The sequence below is a fragment of the Podarcis raffonei genome, chromosome 6, assembly GCF_027172205.1.
Source record: "Podarcis raffonei isolate rPodRaf1 chromosome 6, rPodRaf1.pri, whole genome shotgun sequence".
Taxonomy (NCBI): Eukaryota; Metazoa; Chordata; class Lepidosauria; order Squamata; family Lacertidae; genus Podarcis; species Podarcis raffonei.
Window position 1 is genome coordinate 52,222,269 of NC_070607.1, and position 17,808 is coordinate 52,240,076.

General features: G+C 44.3%; 1 protein-coding gene across 2 annotated transcripts in view; it reads right to left on the bottom strand.

Moving 5' to 3' along the window:
- LOC128415957 (copine-5) overlaps positions 1-17,808 on the bottom strand; it is a 126,380-nt gene that overhangs the window by 62,963 nt on the left and 45,609 nt on the right. For both annotated transcript variants that reach the window (XM_053392857.1, XM_053392858.1), the window contains exons 4-6: positions 12,134-12,237; positions 10,078-10,117; positions 7,993-8,069 (exon numbers count right to left, since the gene is read on the bottom strand). In XM_053392857.1, coding sequence (XP_053248832.1) covers positions 7,993-8,069; positions 10,078-10,117; positions 12,134-12,237 — 221 coding nt within the window. The remainder of the gene's footprint in view (positions 1-7,992; positions 8,070-10,077; positions 10,118-12,133; positions 12,238-17,808) is intronic.

Consider the following 17,808-nt stretch of genomic DNA (forward strand, 5'->3'; position numbering starts at 1 on the left):
GGAGGGGAATTTATCCTGCACTTGCCTTCAGTGAGCAAGAGTCAGCCTGATCAGCTTCCAGCAGCACCGGTGTGGCTATTAATATAATGTATCTTGCTCTATTGAACACCCACTCTGAGCCCCAAGACCTACATGGTGATCAACTCTCCATCAAAGGACAGAGGCTAGAGAGGGTCTGGCCCTAAAACACGAAGAAGAAGAAGAAGAAGAAGAAGAAGAAGAAGAAGAAGAAGAAGAGGAGGAGGAGGAGGAGGAGGAGGAGGAGGAGGAGGAGTTTGGATTTGATATTCCGCTTTATCGCTACCCGAAGGAGTCTCAAAGCGGCTAACCATCTCCTTTCCCTTCCTCTCCTACAACAAACACTCTGTGAGGTGAGTGGGGCTGAGAGACTTCAGAGAAGTGTGACTAGTCCAAGGTCACCCAGCAGCTGCATGTGGAGAAGCGGGGAAGTGAACCCGGTTCACTAGATTACGAGTCCACTGCTCTTAATCACAACACCACGCTGAAGGGAGGGAAATAGGCAGGACTAAGAAGAAATTTAGGATCAGCAGCAGGTTCAAGGTAAAGGATCACAGAAGATACAGGACAAATAGAAACAGGTAGTCAAGTCAGGGGTGATACAATTTAATGTGAAATGATGTTGTGCAGAAATGGTTAGCCAGCCTACTACATCCAGTATTTTCCTGCGTCTCTTTCAGGGGCTGTGAGGAAGATGAATCCATGAATGGCAAGGCAGCCAAGTCAGTCTCAGCTTGCCTCTTTATGGGTCAGTAGGGCAAGGCCAAGGTTCCCAACACCACCCTGGCTGCCTTCCAAGGTCAGGTCAATCCACATAACCATGTTTTGGGTTGCTGAACGTTAGCATTCTGCAATATGCAACCAAACTATTGGTACTGAGAGGAGACTGCTGAGAATACGAGTGTGGCTGCTGTTGCAAAATGTGCACATATCCAGGAGTGTCAAGCTGTCTCACACAACAATATTCCATTTTAATGACACTTTGACCACTTGCCCCGTTTTCTGCCATGCCATTTATGTGAGATCCAAGTTGAATGAAGCGAGAATTATGATAAAAATTGAGATTTAAGAAAATATGGGGAATATGATAAGATGCCGTTTGAAAAGAATACCTGGGGAAACCACAGAGGGGTGGAGGGAAGTCCGAGGATTCTGAGAATCCTACTTGTAAAATGATTAAGATTTGTGTATGATGACAAATGTTAAAAGTGAAAATGCATAAACAAAATTGTAAAAATATATGTGTGTGAGATCCAGATTGAGGGGCACAGTGAGGCCACAAACGAGCCTCCTTTGACATCCTATCCAGTGGCTCAGCAGATTGCCATTGGATTTCAGAGCTGACTTGCTCACTGCCTTCACGATGAAGAAAATGCACAAAGTCAAGCCCACGGCTGTGTATGTTCTAGAAGTCAGTACAGATGGCAAGAACGGGAGATCCCTCTCCATGCTTGTCACGAGAATCGGCTGCAGCTTCCAGGCATGCCTATGAAAGCTGGGCTAGTGCAGAATATCCACACGCACAATGGAAAGCTCCAGAGGCAGTTATTTGCTTTCTTCTGACTTGTACTGCTTGCGTGGGTGAGCAGGTGGGTGATGTGGCAAGTGGGAATTGCTCCCAGGTGGCTTCAGAGTCACTGCCTCATCTGCCCATCCATCTAAGCAGCACCCATGAGAAGGATGCACGGAAATTATTCTCCCACTTTGCTACTTCCCTAGAGCTATTATCACTTTGCTCAGTCCTGGCACGGTTCCGACAAGTGACAGCTGAGGATCACTCCCCCTGATACCTTGCTACCTCCAGTGGGGGAAGTGGAGCCCCCAGCCAATTGCATTTATCTCTAGAGCAAGCAGAGTCTTCTCCTTCACATTCTGTGTATCTGAACAGGAGGAGCTAGCTTGATTCCATGCATCCCCTCATTATGAAAACACATCAGCTACCTGACTGACTAGCTTCTACTTAACTCTCCTGTTGCCTGAGATGTACTGAACTTGCCCTTTGGAAGATGCATAGCATGCTTTACTTGTGCACTAGCATCTCTCAAAGCAAAGGGGTGCACCCAATGTGCCAAACACATTTGGAATTGTGAAGAATGACTTCTGTAATAGAAATTGAGATTCAAGTGACAAATGACTGTCACGCATGGAAACCGTGCTGAATCCAGGATGTGGGAGTGGGGTTGGGGGGGGGGAGGAAGGATAATGAATCATTTATCCTTGGTTTAAAAAGTCAAAAACTCTCAAAGCACAGGCATCATATGAGGAGAGGAGAAACAATCTTGAATTAGCTTAGCTGGAAACTGTGCTTAAGAAATCTGCCGCTATTTTGCTAGCATGGGATTTCAGAATCAGCAATGAGGAGAGGCCCACAATTGTGACTGGAAAGGTCAGAAAAGCTCTCCAGCATGCTGTTCCCACTGCCTACATGTCCCAGACCTTTGCTGGAGGAGGACATCCTGGCTGTGAAAAAAGCCAATTAGAGCTAGAGGCCGACTGCAATAAGTGGCTGCAAACTCATGTCAATGGCCAGCAAGGTGTGTTGGAAATGCAGAATCTGCCCATGCCTTCCATGCTGTTGCACTTTGTCAAGGCACATCTTCTGATGAGGCGAAAACACTAAATGGGGAGCAGTAGAAAGCCCCATATGGTGACATCCTAAGGGAAAAACTTCTCTGGATGTCCAGTGCAGTTCAGCATTAAGACCTGAGACATTCCTGTCCCTTACCATAAGTTGACTTGAGGCCTTGTTGTGGGTGACTAATAAATTGAATAAATATAAAACAGTACTTTGTAAATTACCAGTGGTTTAATAGTAAAATGCTGATCACAGAAGTTGACCATAAATCTAACTGTGTTTGTGCATCCAGGGTGGGGCAGCAGGTAGAGTTTAGATTTTCTACTTCACACACCAAAATTTATTATGTTTTATTGTGTTGTTATTTGTGCTGGAAGCTGCCCAGGGAGCAGGGGTAACCCAGCCGGGTGGGTTTATTATTATTATTATTATTATTATTATTATTATTATTATTAGCTGGTCCCCTGGGTATGCTGAGTATGGGTCTGTGGATTAATAATAGCAAACGCTTCATTCTGTGTTCCATTATCACTTTCACTGAAGCAACTCTCTAACTTAGTAGGCTGCAAACAGATGTTCAAAACACAGAGGCCAATTACGTTCTGTCTCCCAGGAGTTGGCTGTTCCCAGGCCACCCTCTCCTTCGTACTATTAGCACCAAATCACAGACTAGGAGATGAAAAGGCAAAGTGCTGTGTCAGCAGCTCCTGCATCTTCTGTCAAAAATATGCCTGGTACCTGGAGGGAGAGGGGGGAAGAGACACACGCCAAAACATGGGTTCTGTAGCTGTGCTTGAAAGGCCTGCTCACACCTCCTGGAGATCCAAGCAGAACGAAGATTGTGCTGATGTAGAGGTACATCTTCTGCTCCCCTCTGTGTTTGTTATTAAATCAGTGCAGTTGCTGGTTTGCTGTGAGCTCCCTGACAGCTCGCCGGCTCTGCCTGTTGCGGTCCAATCAGTCTGTCCACGCTAAACACAAAATGATTCTGCACTGTGGCCTAGGAAGGGTTGCTGTTTTCATGGAGGATAAGATTATATTTTACATGTCTAAATACTAATTGATAAGGAACATGAGCAGAGCATGTGATCATGTCCTGCTTGGGGGGCTTCCCATAGCATACCCTCCAATACGATGTGGCCCAAATCTGGGACACCATCTTCCAGGTCTGAAATCCTGTGTGAGTCACACGGCACACATGTGTTTTGGGGCACTGCGTGAGATCGCATACCCAGCAAATGCTTTTTTCAGGGCAAGATCTCAGCCTGAAACTGTGCGAGAACAAGGGGTCCAAAATGGCCTCCGTACTCTAGCAGGGGGAAATGGGATGTCCCTGTTTTTCCGGGGCAGTTGACGGGTATGTCATAAGGATTTGGTTGGCCATTGTGGGAGCAGAATGCTTGCCCAGATAGGCCTGTGGTTTGATCAAGCAAGGCTCTTCTTATGCTGTTCACCTATTTATATTATACATTTCGTTTATTAGAGTGCATCCATAAGTTGCACAATGCTTGGAGCCTTTAGCAGCCATAAGTTAAAGTCAGTCAGTGCTGATTCCAGTTTGCCTCCAGGAACTGAGCTAGCTTTGTTCATGCTGATATCAAGACCTTATGCAAGGAATGAAGGATGCATAGCTGTCAACTTTTCCCTTTTCTTCCAAGGAACCCAATTCAGTATAACGGAATTTCCCTTTAAAAATGGGAAATGTTGACAGCTATGGGAGGGTGTGGTCTTCCATCCTCTAATACAAATTGATGTTTTCATCTCTGGTGTCCTCAGGCAAGTCACAGGCTTGGATCCTAATAAACAGGAGTGTAAGTCTATTTTGAAGGGCTGTCAGGAGACAGTCCTCTTTCAAAGGTGTCCTCTGTTTGCTTTAAAGATAAGAACCATAAAAATGGAGAGCAGGAAGTCTCTTGGAATTGCACGTTAGCAGTCTGCGTAGGCTGTCACAGCAGTCACAGGTGTCCTTCCTATTATGTCAAGATGTATTTATTGTAATTATTTCTAAATTTGCATCTATATACATAAATCACCATATGTAGTTTTATGCAAAGTAGTATCTTATTTTGTCTTCTTTTTGGGGTGATGCAAATCCTCTTTACTACCTTATTTTCTCCCCACCACTGAAAAACATCGCAGGGGCGTTAGAGAATCCCCTTGAACAGTGTGGAAAGAGCCACAGGAGGCTGCTGGGGAAGGAGGAGGTGGAGTCATAAGTTTGGTGTGGGCACCTTGCACAACTTTCCCAACAGACATTTCAGGAAGTGCAGTATGTGTGTGGGGTGGGGAGATAAAGTCCTTTCCCCACACAGTTCTTTCTGCTGACAGGTCTCAGGATCCAAGTCACTATGCCCCAGTCTTTATTCCCCTGCCTATAGAATGGGAATAACAATGACCTATATTACAGGGTTCCCGTGAGGCAGAAACAAATGAGAATTGGGAGTGCATTTTTTTACACATGAGAAGAGCAGTGCAAGGATTAAATAATGATTTGGAAATCTGCTTCCCTTTATTGTTTCTTTATATCCAGTCAGGGTCGGCACTTTGTACCTGCTGCTTCTCTAAGGAGAAAGCATGGGGTTCTGGCTTATTTCCAGCAGTAATGATAATTAATTCCACAGTGGGTTTCCATAATGCCCCCCACCCACTAGGAAGGACTGCCTTGCTCCTTGCAGTCACCCTCCCGTGGTGCTTTTGAATTAAAAAGCAGCTTCTCAAAAGACAGGAAAAAGTGAATCTTTCCCCCCCACTGTATGAATCTTCATTTCCAATTATATCTGGCAATTGGAAGTGGTCCCTTAGCTAGGGTTGCCATATTTTTAAAATTAAAATTCCTGACACCCGCAAAGTTGCTGAATTATTTTTTTTAGGAGACCACCAAAATTGTTGAGCTTTTCTTTAGAAACCCACCAAAATTGTTGAGTTTTTTTTAGTTTTGGGGAGACCTCACCCCCCCAAGTAATTTCAAGCTTTTGGAGCTGCCATACATCCGGGTTTTCCTTGACATTTTGCCAGTTCGGCAAAATCCCCGTCTGAAAACCAGGACATATCAGGAATTTTCCTGACCCATGGCAAGCCTACCCTTGGCTACCCTTGGCCTTCCTGGGGCTCTGGAGGGAATGGAAAACTACACGTGTATGACTGTATTATCAGAGTTTTGCACTCCCAACAGTTGCTTCCCATTGTGAGTTCAGAAGGAAGGGTCAACTGCAGGACACAGTCTGCATCCCCATGCCTTTCCTAAAAAACACCAGGGCTTATCCAATATAAGATTTTGCTATCCTGAAAGTTTTCCTAAACCTGCTTTGGCACTGGCGGAGGAATGGGGGTAGTGTAGGTGCAGTCCACCTGAGGTATCATCCCTGAGGAGGGGTGACATTGTCGCCCCGCCCCCACGGGTGGCTAGCCCCGCCCCTAGGTGCATAGCTGGAAGCCGGAGCAGCTAGCTCTGCATCTGTGCTTTGGCCAACCTAGTATCCTCTAGCTGTTCTGGACAATCACTCCCATCAGCCCCAAACCAGCTTCCCCATGCAGAATGGGCTTCGTGAGAGCTGCAGTCCAAAAACTTCTGGAGGGCAACAGGTTGGCATTCTAAAATTTAAAAGCTACTACTGCTAGAAGGAAAAATAACATTGAGGGAGAAAAATGGGGGGGGGGAGAGTCAGAAGCTGAAGAGGTAACAGGGCATAGTGAGCTGGGAGAGTCTGTGGAGAAGAATTCATGGTTAAAGGAAATTCAAGTCCAGACAATTAATCCAAAATGTAACACAAGAGAAGAATCAGCAGGGCAATCAAAACAGAGCATCGAAATAAGTAAAACAGAACAGCAAAAAGGATTTGCTTAGTGTCAAAATAGATGGGACTTTACACATATTTTTAAGCAGTTGGCTTAAGACTAGCCATGTTTCAAAAAGCAGCCCTGGGACCCCGATACAAAATGGGATCATGGCACAGCTGCTATTGATTGTTTTTGAAACAATATCCTACTTTATTAAATGACTATGTACAAATCACAGTTTCCTGTGTCTGGAAAAAATGGGAAACTACAGCTTGCTTCAAATCACGAGCAGAAGTTTCCATTTTTCTCTTTCATAAAATCTAAGAGGGCATAAGCCTGAGACTGGCCACAGTGTATCATCCTAAGATGGGTTCAGCATTACTTCTGAAAGAGATAGATGGCATGTTAAAAATGAAAAATAAAAATAAATAAATGTAGGGCTGGAGGTAGTTGGAAATGCATTGGTTTACAGAATCTGCACCGAAAGTAATTTTGAGAAACTGGAGAACGGGACCAAAAATAATAACTTGAAATTCAATAAAGACATATGTAAAAGCATTATACCCAGGGAGGAGGGAGGAATCCTCAAAAATTATATTTGTTTTTCTAGAAATATGAAAGAAAACTAACCAAGATAGGCATTTCCAATACAAGCTAAGGCAGATTGCAAATTAAATAAGAGGCAGATGCCACTGTGGGATGCATTAATGAGTCCAGAGAGTAGAAAGAAATGTGATAAATGATGTGGATTATATATATTAGCCAAGAGAAAAGGTTCAAGGAGCTGGATGTTATCTGCAGCACACATATACATATATTCAAGTTTATTGGAGAAAAATATATATTTAGCATTCCTAGCTCTCCATTCCCCTGCCTCCACATCAACATATTTGCTCAAAAATATTGTTGATTTCAGTGGAACTGATTTCCTAGTAAACGTGTTTAGCATTTAAGACACTGCGCGAAACCAAACATTAGATGTCTCCCTCTGTAAATGCTAGCAGAACTTATGTCATGTGGTTATGATTTCCAGAGGAGTAGCATAATGGCATTAGCTGTCACAGACTAAAGCCCACTTCTTCAGATGCATGAGGTAAAATCTAAAGGCTCATTCTCAGCACCCTCGCCTGTAATTCCCAGGAGTCTTTGGGGGGAGCCGTGACTATTAAACTGCTACAGAACTGATATAGAGTGCATATATGTGCATTATTTTCTCTTGTGCTTTCATTTAATTTGACTGGGCAAGAACACCTTGGCTGCAGGCTGCATCATGCATTAGCAGCAACGCTAGCCCACATTTTTATCTACTCAACTATGAATCAGTCAGGAAACCTGTACAGTGGCATTCAGTAGCCTGATGCTCTCCAGATGTTTAGGACTACATCAGTCATTGCTGTGCTGGCTGGAGCAGATGGGAGTTGTGGTCCAAAACATCCTGTAGGAGCCAGGTAGACAAAGGTTACACCAAAGGATCTCAAATAGGAATAAGACTTGTGTGATTTCATCCTCTATTGGTTTGTAATGGCTAAAGCTTTCTGCCTAACTTTATAACTTTGCAGACAAACAACACCAACAACAACAACCCATCAGGCCCCCAGCAGATGTAGGGAGTGAGCACTCACATCAATGGCTTCTCCAAGCGGCTTCCTGGTGACCCAACAATCTCACCCAGTGTGCAGAATGTCTGGCCAAGGAAATCCTGATGAAGGAAATCAATATAATCATTATGAAACAGCACAGGTCCATTGGAGCTATTTCCCTCTGTCCAGGGATCCCTGGAAACTGAAGATGAGAAGATGGCCTGGTAAAACCCTTATCTATTCATGGAAGAATCCAGTCAACAAATTCAACATTCCTGTGGGGATTTCTTCATTTCAGTTAAAAACGGAAGAAAAAGACCATGCACATCAATATTTCCTGCCTGATACAATATATCAATATATTATTTTGCAAGAGGAAGAGCTGACTTGTTTTTTTAAGGATGGTTCAATTTCCCCAAAGCTGCAGGAGAATTAAATCAGCCCTTCAGCCAAGCCGCATGGCTCCTTGCAACAGACGTTACTGGAGCAACGGGAAACTGAACTAAGAAGAAGTGGCTTCCTTACCACACCAATAATCCCTGAACTGGGCCCATGGCATGCTGCTCTAATCCTACAACACAGGAGAGGCAGCTGTTTCAGATCTAGTCCAAGGAGGGCGGGATACCAGTGCCAGAGTCTGGGTCTGATTGGCTTCTATCCATCTGTACACAGATGGGTTCATGTCCTGCTTGGTCCTGCTTTGCAGTGAAGTTGAGATGAATTTGGCTGTCCTACCTTCAACAACTCCAGGTTGTACTGGTAAAACAGAGGCTGGAGGAGACAGATGGTAGGCTGGCCAGGAGTTTTTGTCTGACATAGCTCCTCAAACCTACTTTGCCTGCTTATTCCAGGACTTTTGCTTCTGCTTGATTTCCATCCTCTGTGAATCTCTGCTTTGGGCCTGCCCTGAATTCCTTCCCAGTCTCGACTCGTTGTCTGCCCCTTGGAAGCATCCACGCCTTGTGCATGGCTTTGACCCCAATCTGCTTCTGCCCTAAATCTGCTGGACCAGATCTGGCCAAGGTTAACTGGGTCTCGTGGCACTAGAGTCATTGTGACTTACCAGAAGGGAGAAGTGGTGGGGAGATGGATGCAGTGCTCCACTAGGGTACCAACTCTCTGCAGCTTCATAGCTCTGCCTCCCAGTAAGACACAGCGATGCCAGTGCCAGGTGACCAGATTAGCACTGCCCCTCCTCACTGGTTGCTCCTGGCCCTATATGGTCCCTTGCCTATTAGGGTGGCCACATGCAAGAGGACAATGGTCCTATTTTCAATAGCTGTGTGTCACATTTTTGCACATCTATTTTCTCAAACAGCGGCACCAGCATCTGCTGAAATTTCCTCTTCTGACCAGTTATTAAAAGGTACAATAATCCTGCCCACCTTTTCACGTGGTCACCTTACTTCTATGGGCAACAGAAAAACAGTAAGTAAATCATGTTCTGGGATGATGGAAGTTGTAGTCCAGCCACATCTGGAGGTCTAGAGTCCCCCCATCCCCCCCATCCCTGATGTAGGGAAATTAGAGATAGAAGAACTGGAGGATGAATCAACAGAACTAGTAAAGGAACCTTAAACTAAATGAGGAAAAGGAAACGATAACCAGCTAAAAGAAATTAAAAGCAGAGAAATTATTATCATAATCATGCATGCAGACAAGATATGGGAGGTGTCAGAATACTAAACAGAAACCGAAGCTGGGAACAGGGAAGACTGATTAAAAAGAGAATTGCAATAATCCAACAAGGACAGAATCAGCAGAAAGAAAAGACTGGATTTTAACTGGGTTTTACAACATAGGGGAGGGACCATTGTACAAAACACATGATGATTTGCATGCAGATAGTCCAGGGTTAAATCCCTGGCATCTCTGGTTAAGAAATGTTCTGCTAGCAAAGGACGGGGAAGACGACCTCTGCCTGAAACTGAGGTGAGCTGCTGCCAGTCAGAGTGGGCAATATTGGGCTAGACAGGCAAATATTCTGATGCAGGATAGGACAGTTTTCTATATTCCTAACAATGGAATTGTAAGGGGGGGAAAGGAAGACAAGGATGAATGGGTAAGTATCTCAGAATGGATGTGAAAGGATCGCACAAAGAAGCAGAGAATGTGCCCTTAACTTACGTGTTTTGACAGGTCGGGGCTCTTGGAGTCCACATCATAGCTGCACAGAAAGAGAAGCAGAAACCATATGTCACATTCCAGCCATGTCCTGCCCTGGCATTTTGTACTTTGCAAAGCCTATGCAGCAAATGAGAGCATGGCAGCTAGGAGACTGCAACATCTGTGGAGAAGGAAACAGCTGCAATGGTTTTTAAGGCCAGGCAAGCAAACCCACTACTTTCCTTATGTGGGTTCGTATGCTTTGCATCTTGAGAGCAGACTTGAACTGTTTCCTTTATCCATTACTTAAAGCAACCTGCCGTTTCCTAACCTGTGGCCCTCCATATATTTTGGACATGTGCTCCCATTAGCCCTAACCAGCAGGTCCGTGTTGGCCGGGACTGATGGGAGTTGTAGTACAAAACCTCTGGAGGGCCCCCAGTTGTGGAAGGCTGTGTTAAAGCGACAGTGGGGATTTGCAGGAGTAGCTGCCAGGGAGGGAAGAGTTAACCCTCCCCACCCTCTGTCCGACAAGGAGCTGTCCAAAAATCCTTGCTGCCCTCTCCTCCCCACATAGCAACTAGGTCTTAAAACACCTAAAAGACCTATTGGCACAAATGGGAGTTTTCTTTCCTAAGCCTAACTGTCCTGCAGAGTTGTTGATACAGGAAAAACAATTATTTGGATAGTATCTGTTCTGTGCTGGAGAATGGTTTGTATGGGATAAAATGGCGAAGAATAATTATGAGGAAGAAATTTGTGTCAGCATGACTTTCTGCTCCCCAAGGGGTTTTTTCCCATGCCAAGGGCCTTTGGCAACATTGCTCAATAAAGTACAGATCTCCTAAATAAGGAGGAACTTTGGAGAAGGCAATTTCAGGGCAGAACAGTGTAAGAATTCCGAAGGAGAACTGACAAAGCCTGGCTCGATATGGCAATAATCCTGAGATTAATTGGAATTATTGCTGCCCTTGAAGCTCTGAATAAAAAGAAGTCTGCTGAATTTCAATGCACTTGGGGCTCCTTTCTGTCTTTGCAAATCCTGGCAAGGGAAATGCGCATGCTTTCTCTTTCCAATATTGTCTCACCAAGCCATCAGATGTTACCCAACCAGAAATGTTATTGATAGGCATTGGGCCTCTCCAGACTGCCTGCCTGCCTGCTTTTTTGCAGGTGTACAGTGGTACCTTGGGTTACATACGCTTCAGGTTACAGACTCCGCTATCCCAGAAATAGTACCTCAGGTTAAGAAGAGAAGAAGAACAGGAGGAGGAGTTTGGATTTGATATCCTGCTTTATCACTACCCTAATGAGTCTCAAAGCGGCTAACATTCTCCTTTCCCTTCCTCCCCCACAACAAACAGTCTGTGAGGTGAGTGGGGCTGAGAGACTTCAAAGAAGTGTGACTAGCCCAAGGTCACCCAGCAGCTGCATGTGGAGGAGCGGAGATGCGAACCCAGTTCACCAGATTACGAGTCTACTGCTCTTAAACACTACACCACAGAAATCGTGCTCCGGCAGTGTGGCAGCAGCAGGAGGCCCCATTAGCTAAAGTGGTGCTTCAGGTTAAGAACAGTTTCAGGTTAAGAATGGACCTCCAGAACAAATTAAGTACTTAACCCGAGGTACCACTGTATTCTGCAATATGTCATTGACACAGTACTAGTGAATCAGTGTGTGGATTTACACTGGGCCATCCACACATCAGTCCGTTCTATTCATTGTTCTGTGATGCTTCCCCAGTGTCGCTACCGCACTGCCATCTGGAGAAGCACTCTTGCGCTATAGCAAAGCAACAGTGAGAGGGTGCGGAATATACTAGAACATTTGTGGTATAAGAAATCACAGCATTTCAGCAGGGACCGGCACTGACTAGAAATAAAGCAATATGTCTACCCAAAAACATTTGCAGGCTCAAATGGCACTGAAGGCGGGATCGCATATAACTGCCCCAATGCCATAATGAGCACAAATTGTCATGAATGCACCATAAAAAGGACACATGGAGGGGCCACTGAAATTCTCTTTGCACCTTCTCCTCGCCCACACTCAGAATGCCCCGAGTGATGTCACTCACAGATCAAAACGTAAATTCTGCTTCTCTTCAAAAAAGTAATCGAGGATGAACTTGCGCACAAAGTCAGGGTTCAAGGTGTTGTCAATGACTTCGGTCCTGCCAAACTGTGAAGGGAAGGAAGAGAAATGAAATACAGTGGTACCTTGGGTTACAAACACTTCAGGTTACAGACTCCGCTAACCTGGAAGTAGTACCTCGGGTTAAGAACTTTACCTCAAGATGAGAACAGAAATCGTGCGCTGGTGGTGTGGCAGCAGCGGGAGGTCCCATTAGCTAAAGTGGTACCTCAGGTTAAGAACGGTTTCAGGTTAAGAATAGACCTCCGGAACGAATTACGTGCGTAACCAGAGGTACCACTCTACAATGATGCATACAGTGGCAGGCGGAAGCCCCCAACCTCATATATATACTGCTGAGGCCTGAGTTGATAGGGACTGACCAGGAAATGGGCTTGGGGAGAGTTGTTTCATTCAAACTTCAACCCAATATGTGGTGCTATGAAAAAGATGAACTCCAGTTAGAGGGTCATGAAGAAAAGTACTGAAAATGAACCTGCCAATATCAGAATGCCTTTATATAGATTGGTTGACAAAAGCATGAGGCAGGCAGTCTGCTGGTTACATTATTTATTGTTACATTTATATTTCACCTTTCCTCCAAGGAGCTCAAGGCACACGGTTCTTTCCCTCCCCATTTTATCCTCACAACAACCATGTGAGGAAGGTTAGGTTGAGAGATAGTGGCTGCCCAAGCTTCATGGCTGAGTGGGGATTTGAACCCTGGTCTCCCAGGCCCTAGTCCAACACTCTAACCACTGCAGCGCACTGGGAATGCTCAGTCATCTGGTGCAAACTAGTTGCGTATTGCAGCAACTGATGCACATAGTGCATCCTATGTAACTCAGCCTACTAAACAGACACTGCTGAAGTATATGGGAGTGGTTTGACCTTTCCAGAGATAGAGAAGGGTGTGTGCGAAAAGAAAATATTCAAACTGAGGAAATGCAACAGTGAAAACAGAAAGGGGGCGGACAAGAGAGTCAGTGTAAAGACAGGAACCTCTTAGATCTGAAACTGCCAATTTCTTGTTTGCATTGTAAGTATGGTAGCAAAGGGCAGCTGTCTTTGCACAAAGCTAGCCTAGCAAGAGTTCATAAAGGCTGTGTGATTAAGTCTCTCTAGGTGCATCAATTAAACGGATGTTAATTATACGTCATCAGTCCTCAGGGGGTCACAGAATAGCGGGGTGGACTTACAGAGCCTTCCTGTCTGCTAACAATTAATATCTTTAGGGGATAAATTAATCCTATGACACAATCATGGTTGTGTGTGTCTCTCTCTGTGTGTATTCCAAATGGCAATGGGTGGCTTCTGATAGGAGATACTTCCAAGACCATGGAGAAAGGAATCTGCCCTTGAAGAAAATTCAACTCTCAGCTGTTGTACAATCTGAGTGGTAGGAGAGCCATGTTGTACCTTGTGAACTGAAGGACAGAAAGGTAAAGCTATAGGACCTGATCATTTCTGTAAGAGCGCTGAATTTGTCAGCTGACCACTTGATGGAACTCATTTCAATTGCTGTTTGTAAAGCAGCAAAGCACAGGCTGGAACAAACCTAGGAACCTCAGAAGTTGCCTTATATCAAGTCAGACCACTGGTTGACCTAGCTCAGCACTGTTTACACTAACTGGCAGTCACTCTCCAGGGTATCAGGCAGACACCTATCTCAGCCCTACCTGCAGATGCCAGGGACTGAACATAGGATCTTCTGCATGCGCTTTGCCATGACTGTGAGTTTGCACTGGTGTGGTAGAAGCACTGTGGGTTCAGTCTCTTTCCCAAAATGTATATGCCATGCATGGGGAAGAGCCATGGCTCGGTGATAGAGCATCTGCAGGAGGTTGCAGGTTCAATCCCCAGCATCTCCCAGTAGGGCAGGGAGAGAGAGATTCCTTCCTGAAACCCAGGAAAGCCACTGCCAGCCAGTGTAAACAATACTGAAGTAGATGGACCTGTGGTCTGATCTGGTACAAGGCAGCTTCCTGTGATCCTACATATTTGAAGAGCAGAAAATAAAAGGGAAGTATTCTTAACAGGACTGTGGTTGTGAAAGAACAGCTCACTGAAATTCCTGTAGGGAATCAAGGCTTCTAGATTTCCCCAGATCTCTACCTTAGAGATCATAAGATACCCAAAATGGTTGGGTGAGTTAATTCATCTTCTTTTGCAAAGGCCTTTAGAGAAAAGCAACACATCAGACCGCTGCAAATTTGTCAGATTTGTCAGAAGCTGGACAGCATAAAAAATGTTACTTCATTTCACTATCACAGCAGCTATGAGGGAGATTAGGATAAGAGAAAGTGATTTGGCCAAGGTCACTCAGTGAGATCCCTGGTGGAGCAGGGATTTAGATCCAGGGATCCCCTTATCCCATCACTTTCGCTATGACAACATTTAAAGAGGATGATTCAGTTGTGAGCTTATTTTTTTAAATGTGATCTGTTGCATGAAAGACAAGTCCCAGAAAGGTGTTGATATTAGAGTGTTCCACTTCCTGGCTTAATCCACATTGCAAAGGCTACCCAGAAATTTGTGGACTGCTCAACTCAGCACATTGTTAGGGTGTGTCATTTAGCTCTCCAGCCATCCCACCCCTCTATTAAATCAATTCATAACAGCTTTCTCATTTCAGGCTCTGTCTCACAATGGCTGTGTGAAGCTACCTGCAGATTCACTTTTTTGTCTTTCATGAGAAAGAGGAAACAAACCCAACAGGGCGAAATATCTCATTGAGGCACTTGGAATTATTTGAGCTCTGCAAATTAGACTGATCTCAGTTACAGTGATAATAAATCTAAGCTGATCATGGGGAAAACCAAGCTCCCACTATTACTATGATGATGATGATGATGATGATGATGATGATGATTTCACCTTTTCACCTTTCTTCTTCTACATGTTTTAAATTATAAACTAGGTAGCAGTAGTCTTTGTGTATACTTTGTACAGTGACTAGTGAGTTTAGGTGATCAGAACTACTAATGACATTGCCATTACATACCCTCCAAAATTTCTCCAATGAAAATAGGGATGCCCCATTCCATAACAATAATTTTACTATTTATACCCCACACATCTGACTGGGTTGCCCCAGCCACTTTGGGCAGCTTCCAACATATTTAAAAACAAAATAAAACATTAAACATAAAAAAACACTTCCCTATACAGCAGGTTTCCTCAACCTCAGCCCTCCAGATGTTTTTGGCCTACAACTCCCATGATCCCTAGCTAGCAGGACCAGTGGTCAGGGATGATGGGAAATGTTGTCTGAAAACGTCTGAAGGATTGCCTTCAGACGGCTCGGGGGGGGGGGGGGCGGATAATTCCATACCCTCCAACATTTCTCCAATGAAAATAGGGACATTCTAAGAAAAAGTGGGACATTTGGGAATCAAATCAGAAACCAGGATGGCTTCTCTAAATTAGTGATGTCCCTGGAAAATAAGAACACATGGAGGTTATGTCATTATTCTTAAGAAACACAGGCCTCTGCTCCAATCTTAGATCATCATTCCAAAATTTAAGCTTGCCCGCATCATTATTCCTTAGTTGCAATGGAAACATGGCAGGCCTTGCTTGCATTTTTCTGTGTGTGATACTCAAGAATTAGGATGACGAGGGGATAATCGGCAAGAGGATTAATATGCAAACATCTCAGCAATAGGCCAGAGGGGGAAAAGCTTTAAAGTCCTGTTTTATTCTTACGGTTCATTTCTTTCACTCTCTTTCTGTAAGGCAAAGTGTGAAATTTAGGCAAAAAAGTGACTCTAATGATAAGAAAGAGATTACATGATACAGTGAGAATCCTGTGGAAGTAAGTCTTATTATGGCAAAGGAAAAAAGGAAACTAGGAAAACACACATTTCTGGCTGTGAATTTCTCTTGCCCAAGGGCTCCCATTCCTCAACCTCAGCTTTCAGCAGAGGTAAACAGGGTCAAGACAGAGCGTTGCTCTCCCAGAGGGAGCACCTGCCCTGCTCTGCCCTGGATAAAAAGAATCGTGGTGAACAGAGCAAAGGCCGACATCTCTGATCATGAAAAGTTGCACTTTCCTTCCATCTCATCACCACAAGGTTTAGCATAAATAAATCCATGCTTGCCTATTCAAAATATTTACACTTTGTTGACTGAAGAAGGAGCTAAGCACAATATATAATTAAAACTAATTCCCATATAGTTGGTACACTTGCCAGGCAGAGGTGGTGAACGGAACCTCTTTGTCTGAGTCACTCTCAGGATGCATCTGTTATGTTAACCAGGGAGACGGACAGATGCCAAAGCTTAAAATAATAATGTGGAATAATTCTCGCAATTTGCCCAGAGGGCCACCTCGTCACAGGCTGAGCATCTGCTCTTTTTGAGAAAGCAGAGACATCAAGGTGTTTTCAAGCTGAACGTTTCTTAATGCCATTTTTTAAAAAAGGAATTCAGGAGAGATTCAGGAATTGCACTATTGGCGAAGCTACTTGGGGAAATAAGAAGATAAGACAAGTCTGTTGGGTCAAGTCATTTAGTGCAGCATCATGTTCTCACAGTGGCTGACCAGATGCTTGTGAGGAGTCTGCAAGCTGCACATGAGAGCAACAGCACTCTGCTCACCTGTGATTCCCAGCAAGTGGTATTTAGAGGTAGGTAAAAGGTAAAAAGGTAAAGGACCCCTGGACGGTTAAGTCCAGTCAAAGGCGATGATGGGGTTGTGGCGCTCATCTTGCTTTCAGGCCGTGGGAGCCGGCGTTTGTCCACAGACAGTTTTCCGGGTGAAGTGGCCAGCATGACTAAACCGCTCCTGGCGCAATGGAACACCGTGACAGAAGCCAGAGCGCACGGAAACACCATTTACTTTTCCACCACAGTGGTACCTATGTATCTACTTGCACTGGCATGCTTTTGAACTGCTAAGTTGGCAGGAGCTGGGACACAGCAATGGGAGCTCACCCCGTCGCAGGGATTCGAACCGCTGACCTTCTGATCGGCAAGTCCTAGGCTCTGTGGTTTAACCCACAGCGCCACCCGCATCCCATGTTTAATTTCTTTACATGCAAGAAGGTTTTGGCAGGGGCCAGGGAGGAATCAGACATGCAGACCTCCTTGTCCAGCCTAAAGTGACATTGCCTAAGATAAAGTTGATACTGCTACAGGTACAAATACTTTTTTTTTTTAATATAATTTTTTATTAAAGAATTTTTTTTATAACAACAGAGACATAACAATACAATACAATAAACACAGCAAACAAACAAACAAAAACAGAAACAAGTACAATTTCAGATCTTATTTTCTTATACCTTGCTTCTCCGACTTCCTCATGCCTCCCTTTTCTGTATTCCAATTTCTAATCATTTATTCAGCAAATCTTCCCTTATTTTAATTTAGTTTGATCTTCCTTGTTCTCCTTATCTTATCCATTACTAATAGTAACCATTTATTTTCTAGTCCAACATCATTTTAGCTTTCACTAATTTTGTAATATTTCTTTAAATAGTCCTTAAATTTTTTCCATTCTTCTTCCGCTGCCTCTCTTCCCTGGTTTCGGATTCTGCTCGTCATTTCTGCCAGGCCCATGTAGTCAATCACCTTCATCTGCCAAATACTGCCTCTTACAACTATTCACTGCTC